The 18675-nt window shown below is 37.7% G+C and overlaps 1 protein-coding gene across 8 annotated transcripts in view; it reads right to left on the bottom strand.

Moving 5' to 3' along the window:
* Nucleotides 1–2021: 2021 nt before the first annotated feature.
* The window catches only part of MLLT10 (MLLT10 histone lysine methyltransferase DOT1L cofactor), a 242504-nt gene continuing 225850 nt past the window's right edge, over nucleotides 2022–18675 (bottom strand). For all 8 annotated transcript variants that reach the window (XM_044228868.1, XM_044228871.1, XM_044228872.1 and 5 more), the window contains 7 exons: nucleotides 16936–17090; nucleotides 13977–14165; nucleotides 13462–13550; nucleotides 12972–13333; nucleotides 11838–11934; nucleotides 6557–6766; nucleotides 2022–3815 (listed from right to left, as the gene is read on the bottom strand). In XM_044228868.1, the coding sequence (XP_044084803.1) occupies nucleotides 3771–3815; nucleotides 6557–6766; nucleotides 11838–11934; nucleotides 12972–13333; nucleotides 13462–13550; nucleotides 13977–14165; nucleotides 16936–17090 (1147 nt within the window). In that variant the 3' untranslated portion in view covers nucleotides 2022–3770. The remainder of the gene's footprint in view (nucleotides 3816–6556; nucleotides 6767–11837; nucleotides 11935–12971; nucleotides 13334–13461; nucleotides 13551–13976; nucleotides 14166–16935; nucleotides 17091–18675) is intronic.

Below are 18675 nucleotides of genomic sequence, written 5' to 3'. Positions count from 1 at the left end.
ACTGATGAAAGAAATTAAAGAAGACAAAATAAATGGAAAGAATATGGTTCTTGGAACAATTCATAGATTAGAAGAATATTGTTAAAATGTCCATATGAACCAAAACCACATACAGATTCAATATGATCCATATCAAAATTCCAATGGCATTTTTATAGAAGTAGAAAAAAAAATTCTAAAATCTGTATTTAACCATAAAGGACCCTGCATAGTCAAAGCAATCTTGACAAAGAACAAAGTGGGAAACATCATACTTCCTGATATCAAGCTATATTATTTAACCTTATGATCATCAAAACAGCATGGATGGCCTAAAAATGGATACAGAGACCGATGTCACAGAGATTTAAAAAAAAACAAACAAAACAAAACAGAGCCCAGAAATAAAACCAAACATATACAGTCAACTAGTATTTCACAGAGGAGCCAAGAATACTCAATGAAGAAAAGACAGTCTCTTCAATAATGGTGTTAGGGAAAGTGGACATTCATGTGTAAAATGGTGAAACTGAATGCTTACCTTAGCACAACTCACAAAAAAAAATCACTTGAACTAATGACATTAAATGTAAGACCAGAAACTGTAAAACTCCTAAAAGAAAACATGGGGGGAAAAAAACAAAAAACAAACCCTGACACGGGTCTTGGCAATGATTTCTTTGGGTATGAAACCCAAAGTACAAGCAACAAAATTTTTAAAAAGTGAGACTATATCAAGATAAAAACTTTCTGCACAGCAAAAGAAACCATCAGTAAAATGAAAAGACAACCTATGGAATGAGAAAAATTATTTGCAAACCATTTATCAGATAAGGTATTAATATCCAAAGTATATAAAGAACTTATACTGCTCAAGAGCGCGTGCGCACGTGCACACACCCACACATGCGCACGCGCACGACGCACACCCCCCCAAATAATCCAATTAAAAGATGGGCCAAGGACCCAAAATAGACGTTTTTTTCCAAGAAGATACACATGACCAAAAGGTACATGAAAAGGTGCTCAACATCACTAATCATCAGGGAAATCCAAAAGAAAACCACAGTGAAGTATCACCTCACACATGTTAGAAAGGCCATTATTAAGACAAGAGATAATATGCTGGTGAGGAAATGGAGAAAAGGAAACGCTTGCGCACTGTTGGTGGGAATGCAAACAGGTAAAGCCACTGTGGAAAACAGCACGGAGGCTCCTCAGAAAGTTAAAAATAGAAGTACTCTACGATCCAGCATTCCTACCTTTGGTAACGTATCTGAAGGAAATAAAAACATTATGTCAGAGAGATCTCTGCACTCCCACGTTCCCTGCAGCATTATTCACAATAGCCAAGACATGGAAACAACCTAAATGTCCACTAATACATGAACGTATAAAGAGGTTGTGGTGTTCACACACACACTCCACATATGGCATGTGATATATATTACATAGGTAATATATATATGTAGTATATATATAACATGGAACAGTACACAACCATAAAGAAGGAGGAAATCCTGCTGTTTGTGGCAACATGGATGGGACTTGAGGGCATTGTGCTAAGTGAAATAAGTTAGAGATAGACAGACACTGCATGATCGCATATGTGCAATCTATTAAGTAAGAGAGAAAGTGAGAGAGAGATAAGGAAAACTAACTCATAAAGATCAGATTTGCAGTTACCAAAGGGTGGGGGCTGGGATGAGAGAGAACAGGATGAATGTGGTCAAAAGGTAAAAATGTCCAATTAAAAATAAATCAGTACTAGGATGTAATGTACAACATGAAGACAGTTAACACTGCTCTATGATAATTTGAAAGTTGTTAAAAGAATAAATACTAAGAGTTCTCATCACAAAGGAAAAAAACTTTTTCTTCATTCTCCTGTTTTTGTATCTGCACGAGATGATGGAGGTTAACTAAACTTACTGTCATGATCATTTCACAATAAAAATAAGCCAAATGATTATATTGTATACCTTAAGCGTACTGTATACCAATTATATCTTAATAAAACTGGAAAAAGGAATGGCACAGAGTTATAAACATTATTAAATTTTATTAACAAAAACTTTGTACATTTTCTTTAATACATGTGGAATTTTACATCTAGGTAAAATAACAACACATTCAAAATTTACCATTTATACAAATTGTTACAGAATAACAACCAGTGGGTTAAATAAGTAAAATAAACCACACCGATTTTTTTAATTATCTACAAAAGATTTGACTTTCTTTAAAATTCCCCTGAACATATAAAAATAAATTAATTTTACTTTTCAATTAAATCTACCAATTAGAAATATTACAAATCAAAATATCAATGTTATCTTATGAATTTTTCACAATACAAAACAGATTCACAAAACCTTATTTACAGAAATGAGGTAAGAACTGTGCAATGTTTAACCAAGAGACATATTGCAGAATTAACATGTTCTTCCAGCTAAGTACACAGTGGAGGTCTAATTACAGCTGGGTCTTTTCCACTAATAATTCACACATTTAAGAACAGTTCAATGATTACATCCCCAATTGTTCAATTTATACTCTGCCATACTGTCACACCAGGAGTGTAGCTACCAAAGTATAAGGACTGTAAATACAAATTTCACCTGTTTCAGGAACTGTACTTGTTTTGCTTGTTTGTTTGAAATCACTGTCAGTAAATGAAAAGTTGTTTAAATTTAAAAAAAAAAAAATTCTTACCAAATCCACTCATTTTTCTTGTGACTCATTAGTGGATAAATACCCAGGTAATAGTTTTGCCTGAGCTATCTACAGTGGCATAGAAATTTTTTAATAAAGGCAGAACCATGGGGAAGGCTGCTGGTGCAACACTGACTATCCCTACTACTTCCTCACAAGGACTGACGGTAGTGCAAGCTCAGCTGTCTAGAGCCATTTCAACACAACGGAGGTACTAACAGGCACTTGATTCAGGCCAAACCCGACCAGCAGTTTCCAGAGTGGCCCCTCTTTCTGAAAGAAATCTTTTGCTTTGAATTGATCTGGTTCCCCAGCAGCCTTAGAACTCACTTAACTCAAAATATGAGTAGTTACTTTAAAATAGGAGTAGGTCTTAGCACTTTATATTAAAAAAAAAAAAAAAAAGTATTTAGCAAAAGAAAATTACCTTTAGCAGAAGCAGACGTTATCATCCTAACTTGATTACCAAAATTGGCCAAATCCCATTATAAAGAAAATTTTTATAACAAAGATTGCCAAGTCCCAGTTGATGACCTATTAATTTGCAATACTTAACCAATAAAACTCCAATAGAAGATATTGGACAGTTCCTTAAAATTTGTCTTAAGATCTGACTCACAGAGCGAGCATACTGTAACCCAAACAAAAGACTGTATTTCATATTCTAACTGGTACAACAAAATCAAAGTTTATAAATGGAACAACTCTTTAGTTTTGCTGTTCATCTCTCCAATTTATAACAAAATTAGTTGTGCACCAACTACATTAAATTCCTCTTAGGTTGATAAACTCATTGCATGTAATTATTTCATTGACAAAAGTTAGTTATTAAATTTTTTTTTCAAAGTTCAAAAAAATCTGGGTTGAGGGATGGGGGATATATGGGAATTCTATTTCAGTGCAACAAAGCAACAAGAAAATTAATCAAAGCCTTACAAGAAAGTCCTTGTGGCAATTAATCCTTTGTTGTGCAGTTCATTTCTTGTCGCATTTCTTCATAGGTGTAGGAGGGCTGCAATGGCAGCCAGAGGAAGTGCTAGAGCAGCAGGAGAGGCGATCTAGAGGTTTCTCAAGTGTCAACTTTTCTCTTGAGTGACAGGCCCAGTTTTATCACTAAGTCTCTGCAGTTAAACAAAATCAAAGGCATTATGTAAATGAACATGTGGCCCATGCTTGTGGTACTCGTCTCTTAAACTGGAATTATAATAGAAATAAAAGATGGTATATATAGTGACTTCATTTTTTTCTACAAGTTGGCACGACTGCTTTTCAGCACAATAGGAAAGACATGAGTTTACTGGTAAACATTATCATCTGCTTTCTATTAACCTCAGCAGTTACAAAGACAGAAGGGCCATCTGAAGGACAGAACTCAGGGAACGGATGGAGAAATCATCCCCCAAATTGACTTCTCCACAAAAGCAGTAACGTGGTATTGGAGAAAATGAATTTTTTATGGACTAACAAAGTCATGGGTTCTGATCCCCCATGTGCCATTTGTCTCTTAAGCTTTAACCTCTTTGAGTCTTCTTTTACTAATCTATAAAAATAAAGTCCCTCGAGACTGAAATCACATATACTATTGTAATCTAACAATGACGCCTGGCACATAATATATATAAAATATAAATAAATATAATTTCCCAGTCTTGCTTTTCTCCCATTAGGTACTTAATACTGCTCATTTTGTTCTTATTTATTATTATAGTTTTCCATTAAAAAACACATTCCATCCTGTATCAGTCAGGGAAAGGGAGCTTGTAAATACAGGCACAACTCGTTTTATTGTGGATCACTGCACTGAATATTCCCCCAAACTGAAGGTTGGTGGCAACCTTATGTCAAGCAAGTCTACTGGTACCACCTTTCCAATAGCATTTGATCAATTTGTATCTCTGTGTCACATTATTTTTTTTTCAAGAGTTATTTATTTTCTTATTTGACACAGAGAGAGAGAGAGAGTAGATCACAAGTAGGCAGAGCAACAGGCAGAGAGAGAAGGGGAAGCAGGTTCCCTGCTGAGCAGAGAGCCCGATGCGAGGCTTGATCCCAGGACCCTGAGATCATGACCTAAGCCTAAGGCAGAGGCTTAACCCACTGAGCCACCTAGGCACACTAAGTTATTCTTACACTATTTCAAACTCTTTCATTATTATATTTGTTACAGGGATCTGTGATCAGTGATTACAACTCTCTGAATGATCAGAAGATGGTCAGAGCATTTTTTTTTTAGCAATAAAAAGCATTTTTTAATTAAGGTATGTGCTTTGGTATTTTTTTAGCTATTACACTATTGCACACTTGACAGACTACCTTCAGTATAATGTAAACATAATTTTCATATGCACTGGGAAATAAAAACATTCATCTGACTCACTTTCTTATAGTATTTGCTTTATTGCAGTAGTGTGGACCTGAATCTGCACTATCTCCAAGGTATGCCTGTAGTTTGCTTTTTAATGCAAGAAAAAAAAAACAGTATAAAAAGTCCCTAAATTAATACAGATTCACAGAGATTTCCCACATCTGTACAACACTGGGGAGGTGACTAGCTTTATGACAGTGATGGTAGTACTCACAATCAGAGGCAGGGGGCAAACAAAGCATTGAAGAGTTAATGAAAACCAATTAATCCTGCATTTTGAACCAACTTGTTTCTCAGTACAAACTCAAGTTTCTGAAGACTCACAGTGCAGTAAACAGCAAGCTTTTAAAGTAATGGGAAATAGCAAACATTGTGACTTTTCACACTGTGATTTGCCAAGTCTCCCCCCTCATTCTTTCCCTTCTTCCTTTTCTGGACATCCAGTCTCCATTCTATATCCCAATATCCTTCCTCTGAGAGGGCTCTGCTCTGAACTCGAATTTAGGGGAAACACTTATACTCCAGTAAAGTAGAGCTAATTGAAGGGGAGAATTAATAGAAAGAAACAGCCTTAAAATGTGTGCTACTATATGTATAATACACTGTTCCTGAATCCATTTTTAATGTATCTTAACTGGTATATTGAAAGGGTAAGAGGCTATCACTTTAATGAAATTAATAATTTAAATTCCATTACAATTATGTAAAATTATGTATTTATGTAATTGTGTAATATTTTTGTAATAATAATGTAATTATGATTTAGTTTCTTTTTAAAATTAATTTGGCAAAGTAACTGGAGTGCCCTAAAAATTTATATATTAATTTTATTATAAGCATAATTCAGTTTTATAAAGTACTTTAAAGCAAAATAATAAAAATATTCCAAAATTATCTAGACTGAATCTATAATTAAACAAATTAATGGAACAAAAGTTCATCAAAAAGCACCAACTACTATCTTTTGAATGGACTGTCCCATACCCCCTTACTATAACTAAAATACACATTTTCATTTCCAGTTTGGTAAATTGTAACACGTACTTCAAACCATATGCACAAATTTAAACTAATGTACTTCAGGGGCTGTATAAATTGGCTTGGATCCTTCATGTTTACAATATCCAGCTGCTGAAGCAACTGGTTTTAAGAAGAAATTATCAGGGGAATAATATACTTTTTTTTTTTTTTTTTAAAGATTTTATTTATTTGTTTGACAGAGAGAGAGAGAGAGAGATCACAAGTAGGTAGAGCAGCAGGCAGGGGGTGGGAAGCAGTCTCCCCACTGAGCAGAGAGCCCAATGCGGGGCTTGATCCCAGGATCCTGAGACCAGGACCTGAGCCAAAGGCAGAGGCTTAACCCACTGAGCCACGCAGGGGCCCCAATAATATACTTTTTTTAAATAAGAGAGAAAAGCTAAAGAGACCGTCCTCTCTGATTCCTCAGTAAATTTCTTTTTATGATTTCACTAGGGAAGACAGAGCAAAGACACTTACTGTTACTTTCTGACTGGCGCTGTCGCCGTGGATGGTAAGAAATGGGTTGGTGGTGGCTGGGTGCAGGGGCGGCGCCTGAGCTCCCGCCAGCAGGTTGTTGATGGGGATCTGCGTGGGCCCGGGGATCTGGAGCTGCTGCAGTTCCGGCGGGTGCTGCTGCTGGTGGTGCTGCTGCTGCATTAACTGGTACAGGAGGGCCTGATGCTGCTCCTGAGGTCGAGAACATGTGCGAGAAGATGAGCTCCCAGTCCCAGAATTCAGCAGTCAGTCAAGCCTGACTTTTCTATTTTCTTCTTTACTTTAATAGGAGGTATTTCAATATAAGTCACATATACACTACTAAATATACTGTAACCATCTATTATAAAGTGTATTACTAGTGAATGGCTTCTTTTCAAAACAGGGCAAACAAATACAGAAGACCTTATTCAAATTAGGTTGTCCATGATAATTAAGGGCAACAGCAACTTGGAAGTCATTAAGTTATCTGGATCTGACTTTAGAATATGTGCCATTCTCATTCCCAATTCTGGGAACAAAAAAGTAACTTTTAAAGTTCTCATTCATGCCAACAGAGAGTATGCCCTTGGTATAGTTATGAGATCATTCTTTGCAGCAAGTATGTATGTGATTTCTTGAGTGTTTACTATGTGCCAGGCACTGTCCTGAGACATATCAGCAGGGGGAAAATCTCTGCCCTTCTGGGCTCAGCCTGAGGCGGAGAGAGAGACCAACAAAATATTAAGATATGATTATGGTAAGGACCAGGGTAAACAGGAACGTGTGGGAGACAGTATTGGGGGGTAGAAATCTCAAATAGATAGGTCAGGGTGGTTCTCAATTGGACAAAGACTTGGAGGCAAGCAGGGAATTCACTATGTGGATATGGAGAAAGGGAGGGGATTTCTAGGAAGAAGGAAGCATCCAGGGCTAAGGGGCTATGTGGGAGCATATGCCTATTGTGACTGAGGACTAGCAAGGAGACCAGGGGCAGGCTGGGGACAACTGAACGAGGAGGAGACAAGGAGGGAATGTGGGCCTCACAGTGGTGGGCCAAGAACACTCTGGCTTTTACTCAAAGTGATACAGGAAAGAAAGGGAAGGTTTTAAGCCAAGGTGTGACACAATCTGACTCAGGACTGGATGGATTCAATGGGAAGCATCAGATGAGAGTGAAGTATGATTGCGAGGTTTTGGGCTTGAACAACTACAAACTGGTGTTCCCTTTGGCTGAGGTAGGCAAAACTGTGTGGAGCAGGTTTGTGACAGATCAGCAGTTCAGTTTTGGACACACTATGCTTGAAATGTCTATTTCAAAACACCCTAGAGGAGATACCAAGAAAGCAGCTGGATATAGAAGTTTGAAATTCCAAAAAGGGGCCTGGCCTGAAGATGTAACATCTGCACATATTTAATACTGGACTGGAGAACGGCATTTGAAGCTCTATGAATGGAGGAGATCGTTGAAATTCTCGGTTACTCTGAAAGTGAGAGGCTGCGGTGAAGAGAGGAATGAATGGTTGGGCAGGAATAACACGGCCGTAACCTGGGCTCCTGAAGGTTAAGGGAAGAAAGTGTTTCAAGGAGGAGGGAGTGATCAACTCTGTCAAATGTTGTTGCCAGATCAAGGAAGAAGGACAACTGCCCACTGACTGGTTAGCAGAACGAAGGCCATCTGGGAGGAGACAGCAAGCAGAAAAACAGGGCAGCAATTGGTCGGGGGAGGAGGGTCAAGCATGAATTTTTCTTAAGATGGGAGAAGTCAGGATGCCTCAGAAGAAAATGTGCCGCTTGTAAACAAACTTCACCCCACAATCTTGGCTGACAAAGGAAAGATAGAATTTAAACCACTTCAGTTCTTGTCTCTGAGCAACAATGTGTGTGCTAAAACCTCCTTAACGAATCACGTTCTAGAAATGAGATGTCTGGGGTGCTGGGGTAGCTCAGTCAGTTAAACAGCTGCCTTCGGCTCAGGTCATGATCCCCAGGGTCCTGGGATAGAGCCCCATGTTGGGCTCCCTGCTCAGCGGAGAGCCTGCTTCTCCCTCTCCCTCAGCCTGCTGCTCTGCCTACTTGTACTCTCTATCTCTGTGTCAAATAAATAAAACCTCTAAAAAAAAAAAAAAAAGAAAAGAAATGAGTCATCTATATGTACTATTACTAACAATATCTTGTTTGAAGAGGAAGGACCCCAAATAAACCATATTTTAGTATTTCATATTAAGATGAGAGATAAGAAAACAAGATCACATTTTAGTGCAAGCATTAAAGAATTTATATACAAGCTATCTTTTTACCACTGTAAGAACAGTAACACTGAAAACAATGATCCACGATCAAAACAAGTATTTTCAATATATTTTTGACTAAAGTAAAACAAAATGGGAAGAAATATTTTACTTATTTATAACAATTTTTTGAATTTTTTAAAAGATCATTCATTCGTTCATTCATTTATTGAGAGAGACTGAGGGAGAGACCTACAGAGAGAATGAGAGAGAGAGCAGGAGCAGGGGGAAGTGATACAGGGGTGGTGGGGGGAAGCAGGTTCCCACTGAGCAGGGAGCCCAATGCGGGACTCAATCCCAGGATCCCGGGATCATGACCTGAGCTGAAGGCAGAGCCTTAACCAAATGAGCCACCCAGGTGCCCTAAAGATTTTTTTAAGTAATCTCTGCACCCAACATGGGGCTTCACCTCACAACCCCAAGAGAAGGAGTCCCACATTCCACCGACTAAGCCAGCCAGGCACCCTGAGCAGATACTTAGAAAGAAATTACAAACAAAGGCTGAAACTCTGAGCTAATTAAATAGCGCATTCTCTGAACAGTCTAACTCAGTGAAGTACGCTAGGGAAATGGAGCTGGAGGCAGTTGCACAAATACAGCAACCCGTCTGGCTTTAAGTTTATGACCACACAACGCGGGCCAGAATATCTCTGCATGTGAGCCACACACTTTCAATATTTTTTTTAAGATTTAATTTTTAAGTAAATCTCTATGCCCAACATGGGGCCTGAACTTACAACCCCAAGAGGTGCGCACTCTACCAAATGAGCCAGCCAGGCGCCCCTCCCCCACCACACACTTAGTCAATTCTTCCTCTCTTCCAAGATACCTATTCCACATTTGCTTCTCTCCTCTGACCACCAATATCTTTATTTCCCCAGCTGATACCTTTAATTCTTTTTTTTAAAAAATTTTATTTATTATTTGAGAGAGAGCACAAGCTGGGGAGGGACAGGAGAGGGAAAGTACACTCCCAACTGAGCAGAAATATGGGCCTCGATCTCAGGACCCTGGGATCATAATCTAAGCCAAAGGCAGATGCTTAACCAACTGAGCCACGCAGGCACCCCTGATACCTTTAATGTAATTTTGAAAATTAAAAACCTTAACAGTGGGTTTCCTCAACCTCCTGTCATAAAAGCCCTCTGACAGCTGCTCTGCCTGCCCTCTTCATACAGTAGAATGCTGCTCTCCACTCCCCTTCCTTTCCGTCCCCTATGAAGTACTTGGCTGCTCTGCTATCCTTCCTCTCCCCTGTTCCCATCAACATATACATGTACTGTCATATTCAAAATGAACAAGAAACCTCCCCCGCAGACCATGTCCTTCTTCCATTAGCTGCTCATTTCTCTGCTTTTTTTTAGAGTGAAGTGTCTGGAGCTGCCAATACTCCATCTTCACTTCCCCTCCTGCCATTTTCTTTGGAACCATTTGAGGAGGTTTTTACTTCTCACCACAATTGTCAAAACCTCCAGGCAGCCAAATCCAACAGTCAATTTACTTGTCCTCCCCGAAGTATTTTTACACAGTCAAGTCCTTTCTTCGTTGATACATTTTCTTCACACAGACCCAAGGACACCACTTTTCAGTTCTCTTAACTCACTGGTCACTTTTTCTCCACATCCTTTACTAGATTATGCTCCTCTTCCAGGATAGCCAGGGCTCAGTCCTCAGATATCAGTCCTCATTCCCTACGGGTCTCATAAAATCTTGTAAATCTAAGTATCATATATGCAGCAATGCCCCCAAATTTGTTATTTCCAACTGCATCCTTTCCCTGGACTCCAGACTCACACAACTGTCCAGTCCACATCCTACTTAAACACCTAAATAGACATCTCCAACTTAGTATGTCTGTATCAGAACTTGTACTTTCTCTCCAAAACCAGCTGTTCCTCTAGGTCTTCCAAATCTCAGTAAACTGCAACATCCCATTGTTTAGAACTCTTCCTTACCTTGAATGTCTGACAAGTCTTGTTGGTTTTATCTTCAAAATACACAATCCCAGATGGTCCCCCCCCCCCTGCGCCATTTATCCTATTTTAGAAACCACATCTCCTACCTGGACTACTCCAATAGCCTCCCTACTTCTCCTTTTGCAACTATCTCCCCTCCCAACACATACAATTTTCCGCACAACGACTACTAATCTTTAAAAAATGGGAATTGTTATATGTCACTATTCTGTTTAAATCTTCCAATTAATTCTTTAAAATAATCCTGAAAGAAAAATTGAGGATATATGAAACAAGATTTTTAAAGTTGAGATAATCATTTAAAATAATATACTGTTTTGATACATTTGAAAGTTTTCACAAAAGTTTTTTAAAAAATCACCAATGGCATCATATCATACTCAAAATCTGAATTTCCTGCCACAGCCAAACAGGCTCACCAGGGACTTTCTCTCCTCTGCACCAGCGTGTCTCTCATTCTGCAGTCACGCCAGCCGTCTTTCTAGTCCTCAAAACATGAACACTGGTCTTTTCCACTGCTACTCTTCCATTCCCCTGAGTCAAAAAATTCATATTCCTTCAACTTTTATTCAGGTCTATGCTCAAAAGTCACCCACTCAAAGAGGCAAAACTCTACTATCTAAAATTAGCCTCTCGTCCCACTGTTCCTTTATCCCTTTACCTTCCCTCATTTTTCTTCTCAGTGCCCATCACTACCAAGACCATACATCTGCTTATTGACCACCTCCACTGACAGAATGAAACCCCATGAAAATACGAAGTCTTAACTCATCATCACATTACCGGAGTCTAAAAGAGTACCCCAGGACATGTTCTAATACTTGTAAATCAATCAATATAATGTCACTACAGTTATCGTGGACTATACCAAATGGCAAGACAAACTATTCTGGGGGTTATGCATCCTGTAATGCTATTTCACAAAGTGGGTAAGTCTATATCCATGCTAAATGTCTACTACAGCTTAGAACACTTGATCCTAATAGAAATCAAATATTATCAAAAGGAAGAACTTACTGGCGTGAGCTGTTGAGAATTTAACAACTGCTGAAACTGCTGTTGGTGAAGAAATATTTGTCTTTGCTGGTCAGAAAGTAATCCTAGTCCTGAGGCACTGAAAAATGATTAAAATTCTTACTTTCTCCTATATACTGTTAATGTTTTTTAAAATGTAAAATGAAAGACAACTTTTCAATTTGGTGTTTAATGAGTTAACAAGTCAAATCTTTAAATATAATACTTTTCTAATAACGATCACATACAAATTTCTTTTTTTCTCTCTGTGTATACAGGTAAATAAGAATTCACATTGTCAAGAAATGTTTTGTTTTCCTTTTTATTATACAGCAAGAAGGCACTCAGTACTTTATGGAATAGAAATTTAAATGTGTTTATAACACGCACATAATTTTTTATTATTCAAGGGTAACTTAACCCACACTAAATAACACGTATGTAAAACAAGGAAAAATCCCAACTACTAATTGACTTGACCTAACCTTTTTTTAATGGTCCCAATGGAGAGTAAAATTAAACACCAAAGAAAAGGGAGCCAGAAAAATAGTTTACTCGTATCCATTGCAAATCCATTTAAAACAATTTATTCCTCAAATGTATGTCCAGTAACAACATGGCTTTAATCCCCTTATTTTGAACAAACAGTCAAATGAAAGTCCAGTACCATGAAAACAGTTTCATTCACAGGAAATTCAAGATCATCTGCTATAGGCACTGATTCCTGTATCAAAATCTTTAATTGTAAAATTAGTAGAACTGCATAGCTGAATTCTGAGAAATCAATATTCACTCATATGTGATCCTCATTACAATATTCTTTTTCTTCAAAATGTAGGATACATGAAGACAATATACAAGGGGAGGTAACACAGATCAAGAATGTAATTTTTAGCACAGAGTACATTTAATGCTTTATTACTGAAAGTGATTTAACTTCGTTTTAATTTGAATTAGTTAAATTTCCAACATAAATGGCTCTCAAAGTAATACACTTAATCTGAAAGTTTGCTAGTTTTCATTTCTTGTTGATTACATCTACAAGAAGCACATTAAAAGATCCCAATCTGAAAGCATGGACAATACTGGTACTCTCTTGCACTCAAGAACCCAAAATAGATTAAGTGAGTTTCTTACCTGTTCGTCAGTGTAGCTGGCATTGGATGTGTTGCATTAGGTGGTACAGTTGTATGGGTGAGGGGGGTAGGGTTCTGGGATATTGTGACAGGGGTCTGAATAACCCCATTTAAAGCTCCTACAATGCCATTAATTGCCAGTTGGTTACCTGGCAAAGCTCCAATTATTCCACCCACTGCAGGCACTGCAGGAATGGTGGATGTTACAGTCTGCATTCCACTAGCCAGTGCCCCCACCGTCACACCATTGACCTGCTGCACTCCACTAACACCCGAGCCCTGCTGTGCTGGACTCTGCCCAGCAGGAGGGGGAGTAGAAAGAGCAGAAGAGCTGCTGGTGCTTTGTCCACTGGAGGTTAAGTCCTAATGTAAGAAAGAACAGAAACTTAAGTCAGAACACAGCAAAACTGTTTAAAATCATCTTAAACCATTTTACTATTTGTAAAAAAAAAAAAAAAACGCAGAAATGAAACTAACCACACCAAAATTACCTGATTTAATACAGGAAGAGAATTATCAGGTAAAAAGCTGTTTCCTAGATGAGGGCTCTTACTGCTGTTCAAGGAATCAGTGGTAGGAGCTAGAATAATAAAAGACAAAAGAAACCTATTTACCCTGTTACATTACATTTTGTGTAAGATTAAAGGCTTATCTAAAAGCTTATCCTGAAGCCCACATTAAAAACACTTAAATATTAAGTCTTGCTATGCCTAATACCAGTTTAAAGGGAAAAAATCTATAACTCTATTGAATACTATGGCTTTAAATCAATAAAAAGATCATTATACATTTAAATAACTATTATAGTTAAATTATGTGCTAAACAAGTTAGAGCAAATTCAAGTTGATCACTTGACAGATCCTTCATGTTCTTTGAAAATAACCTATCATTCCTTTTCTACATCTTCATATAACTGATAACTAGTTATTATTCACTTATTATGAGAAAGATCCTAAAAGTCTATCCTACTTTCATTAGATATGCAATAAATACTTTCATACTTACCACTCTGTGCTGAAAATGCATGCATTTGATGAGACGGACTAGGATTTGTTGTTATTGTTGGAAAAGGCACTGAGAGCTGTGCATTCAATAACTGTAGACGTTCCTTTTTGGCTGTCAAGTTTTTAATCTGCTCTTCCAATCTCCGATTTTCAACTTGAAGTTGGTGTAATGACTTCAGCATTCCCAAAACTAGCAAACATTTGCATGGTTTTAATAAAGACAAGTTCCCACACAGGGCTGCATATTTTACAGACCTAAGTATCAGTAACTTTAAAAATAAGTTAAAACAGGAGACTAGAAATTCTGTAAAGCATTTTCAAATCACTAGGTTTAGTTTCTAAATTTATATGTAGATACAAATATACCAAAATATATGTATATATAAGCATTAAGGGATACTGGTCCTAGATGTACCTTCTGGAAACTTTGTGGCCACATATCAAAAAACCCACCCATCTGGTCTAGGTAGTTTTCATTCTCAAAGAAAACTAACATTTTATTTTCACCAAAATAAAAACCTAATACCTAATTAAAAATTCAAAATGCCTGCCATCAGTTTTCGTTAAAATCATGTTTAAAATGGGGAAGAGTCATACCAATATCCTTCCCCACAATAAAGAGTTATTCTGTGCTGCCTGGTCAAGCTAAGCACGCCTCCATAGCGGGGCAAGAGGCCGCCCAGCCCCGCCGCCCAGCCTGCGGATCCGCACATCGCCCAGCAGGGAGCAGTGTCCGCGCACCACAGCCCCCACGCCGGGCTCCAGAGAAATGATCGTCTGTAACCAGGCAGTTTCTGTCCTGCCTCATCACCTCAAATACAGTTTCAATTCCTTCTACAACTCGGGACTTCTCAACTGACAACACTGAGTAGTTCTGCCAGGGTGATGGACGCTTTAAAAGTTCTACGTACACATATTAAAAAGTTGTATTTGTTTAACATACCCTCAGGGCCTTCAAAAGACACAAGGGAGATGGTACAGACATATATGGTCATTTCCCAAGGATTTAACTTTTATCCCCTCCTCTTCAAGATGCTACACAGAAACCCTCAGTGTACCCAAATGAGATGCAATAAGATGAAGCTAAACCTGTCCTCCAGCTATCATGTTTAAAGGATTATCCTGGCATGAATTTCCTCACAATTAGCATTTTTCCGGCAAGGCACCATTCATAAAACAAAACAAAACACACAAAAAAAACCCTAAAATCCCAATTTACAGCACTTGTCTACTAACAAAAATTTTTGTTTTGATACAATAAAGCAATAAAAGCCTATATCCCAAAATGATAAAAACTACCTATTTTTTCCCCAAAAAAACATATATCCTTTAACATGAGGCCACTTCCCAGCTCACTGCCACTCAGAGTAACTTTGCTCTTTTTGGCATTTTTCAACCATCATCCTAATACTTAACATTGAAAAATACTAAATATGTACATAAAACACATAAATATGTATATAAACACATATACATAATTTAGTAACACAAAATATATATAAATTTAGCAATTCTTATTCTTTTTCATCTAAATTAAAAAATTAAGAAGACGGTTAGCATACTTGACTATATGCATTTTTATTTTTACTTTTTCAAAACTATTTCTATGTGCAGGGAGAAGTAGCAGAGGGAGAGGGAGAGAGAATCTCAAGCAGAATCACCACTGAGCAAGGAGTCTGACATAGGGTTTGACCTCCCAACCCTGACATCATGACCCTGAGGATCACGACCTAACCTGAAACCAAGAGTGGGACACTCAACCAAGTGGAGCCACCCAGGCGCTCCCGACTAAATGCATTTTTTAAAATGAATTCTCCAAAGGTAATCAAGTTTTCTTCAATTAAGCTAAGAGAAGATATGACTCATGTATTTTAGTAAAATTTAAAAATTGGTAAGAACAGGGGCAGGCGCCTGGGTGGCTATTGTTAGGCATCTGCCTTTGGCTCAGATCTGATCCTGGGGTCCTGGGATCAAGCCCCACATCGGGCTCCATGTTCAGCGGGACGCCTGCTTATCCCTCTTACACTCCCCTGCTTGTGTTCCCTTTCTGTCTCTCTCTGTCAAATAAATAAATAAATAGTGGCGCCTAGGTGGCTCAGTGGGTTAAAGCCTCTGACTTCCCCACGGGTCGTGATCCCTGGGATCGAGCCCCACGTCGGGCTCTCTGCTCAGCGGGGAGCCTGCTTCCTCCTCTCTCTCTGCCTGCCTCTCTGCCTCCTTGTGATTTCTGTCTGTCAAATAAACAAATAAATCTTTAAAATAAATAAATAAATATTTTTAAAAAACGTTTAAAAATTCATAAGAACAAAGTGCCAATATTTTTTTTTAAACATTTTATGTATTTATTTGACAGAGAGAAATCACAAGTAGATGGAGAGGCAGGCAGAGAGAGAGAGGGAAGCAGGCTCCCTGCTGAGCAGAGAGCCCGATGTGGGACTCCATCCCAGGACCCTGAGATCATGACCTGAGCCGAAGGCAGCGGCTTAACCCACTGAGCCACCCAGGCACCCCCAAAGTACCAATATTAAAATAATTTACAACAGTAAGAATAACCACTGAACAGATAAGTGCTTACTGTGAGCTAGGCAGTGCTCTTCACAGTTTTTATGCCCCAAAAATATTATTTTTAAAATATAATAAAATATAATATTAAATGGGTATTGTGCCCATTTAATACCCAAAACAACACTGTGATATAGGTATATTATTATTCCCACTCTACAAATGGGAGATAACGTACACATTAGGAAACCTGCCCAAGATCCTAGCATTAGTAACAGGTAAATATAAGACCAGTGGTAAAATTGTAGAATCTGTTCTATTAAAACACTACAGTACACTTTCTTGCCATATTATATAGAACACATCTCATAATTTCACTAATATTGATGAAATGTGACAGCTCCATCTATCCATCTGTCTGTCCATCCATCTTTTAAAGACATGAAAAGAATACTTACTGTCACTGGGAGTACCCTGTTCTAATAAAAACTGCTGTCCTTCACTCCACTGCCTCTCCAAAAGCTGTTCTATGCTTGCTGCTACTGGAGGCAGATTTTCCAAACTGCTGTTGACTGGTTGATCATAGCGAATTTGTAAGCTGCTTACAGGAGATCTGTTGAAAATATTAATTTTCAGTTTAAACAGAAAGAGAGTGCATTCACATTTCTCACCTTATGCTGACCCTTTCCCTGTAAAAAGTCTTCTAACTTCAGGCTGCCTACACTGAAGAATGATAAAACCATAATCCACCCTAAAATTGAGTAATTACCATTCTTCCTCCCCAAATTATAAAATCAGGGGAATAGCCAGCTATTCTCGGTAATTAAAAACCATTAGAAAATAAAAACAACCCCTCAATAATCTCTGAAACAGGCTGTAAAAGAACCTGATATAGCTTTAGATAAAAGGGGGAAAGACAGTATTCGAAAACGTGAAAATAAATAGCCAGAAGAGAGGAGTTCCACCATTCTGCTTTAATACACAAAATACCAAGAGTAACGCTGTGCAATTATAATAATGTAGAAGGCATTTTATTTTATATCCAACAGAATCTCAAATATTAGTAAAAAGAAATTTTTAATAATATTGAAAAATTATAAAGTTATAAATAGTCAAAAATACAGATTTTCTAGTATTGACAGGATTAAGGAACATTAGCAAGATTAAAGTAATTTTTATTTGAACCCTCTATAGAAATTTTTCTAAAATGCCTTGGATCTGTAATTCAAGTGGTAATAACTTAAGTCTTCCAAAACAAGTATTACTTATATTAAGATGAATGTGTAATGTTCTCTCACCCTTTTTTTGCTTTAAATTCGTAAATGTGGCCATTTCTGCTCTCCAGCCTCCATGCTAACACAGTACATTAGTAAAGGGCTTTAGGCTTTCCAGTGTGTTTCCACATAATTATCTAATATGATCTCTGTAAAAGCCTCATGAGAAGTCAAAACCTGGTTATTGGTTCCATTTCCATATGAGGAAAACAGGATGGGGTTTTAGTGACTTGTGCTAAGATACACTGCTGGGCAGAGCTGGACGCAGCTCGGGTGTTCTAACAGCTCACTAGTGTTCTCCCACTGCCTCAGTGTGCTTCTCGACTAAATCTCCTTCAACAACAAGTTAAACAAATGAGGTTTTTTCATTCCTCAAGTAAACATCACGTGCCCCATACAGTTGACCATCCCTCTCCAAATAGTACATTATACCAAGATAATTTAGGTTATTACCTTTCAGGCTGATTTTTAAAGGGTAATATAAAGTTGGAAATATATGCTAAAAATAATTTGGTAAAATTTATTTCTTTAAAATGTTTTATCCATTTACCTAATGAAAAACTAAGAACTATGCGAAGCAAAATAACACTGAGGGATACTGCAAAATTTCTGGGTAGCTTCTATGATATTTTAAGTTTAAGAGGGGAATACAGAAATGCTTCCTCCACTAAACATATGAGCAAAAGCCCATTAGTTTTCTTCTATGAAAAGAAGAATAAAATAGTACAGAAATAATCATAGCATAAAATTATAGATTAGTCAGTTGATGTTAATCAGTGTGTACTTCAGATTCCTAGTTGGAAAAGAAGGAATATTTCATTTCCTCCAGAAATCAATTAGGAAAAATAATACTACTTTCAGGACACCCAGGAATTTTACAGGAAAAGACACTACTGGATATACCACTAGAAAATACCAAAATTA

This window comes from Neovison vison, chromosome 12 (assembly GCF_020171115.1).
Source record: "Neovison vison isolate M4711 chromosome 12, ASM_NN_V1, whole genome shotgun sequence".
Taxonomy (NCBI): Eukaryota; Metazoa; Chordata; class Mammalia; order Carnivora; family Mustelidae; genus Neogale; species Neogale vison.
Note: the sequence above shows the minus strand (reverse complement) of the source record. Positions and strands in the feature narration are given on the sequence as shown.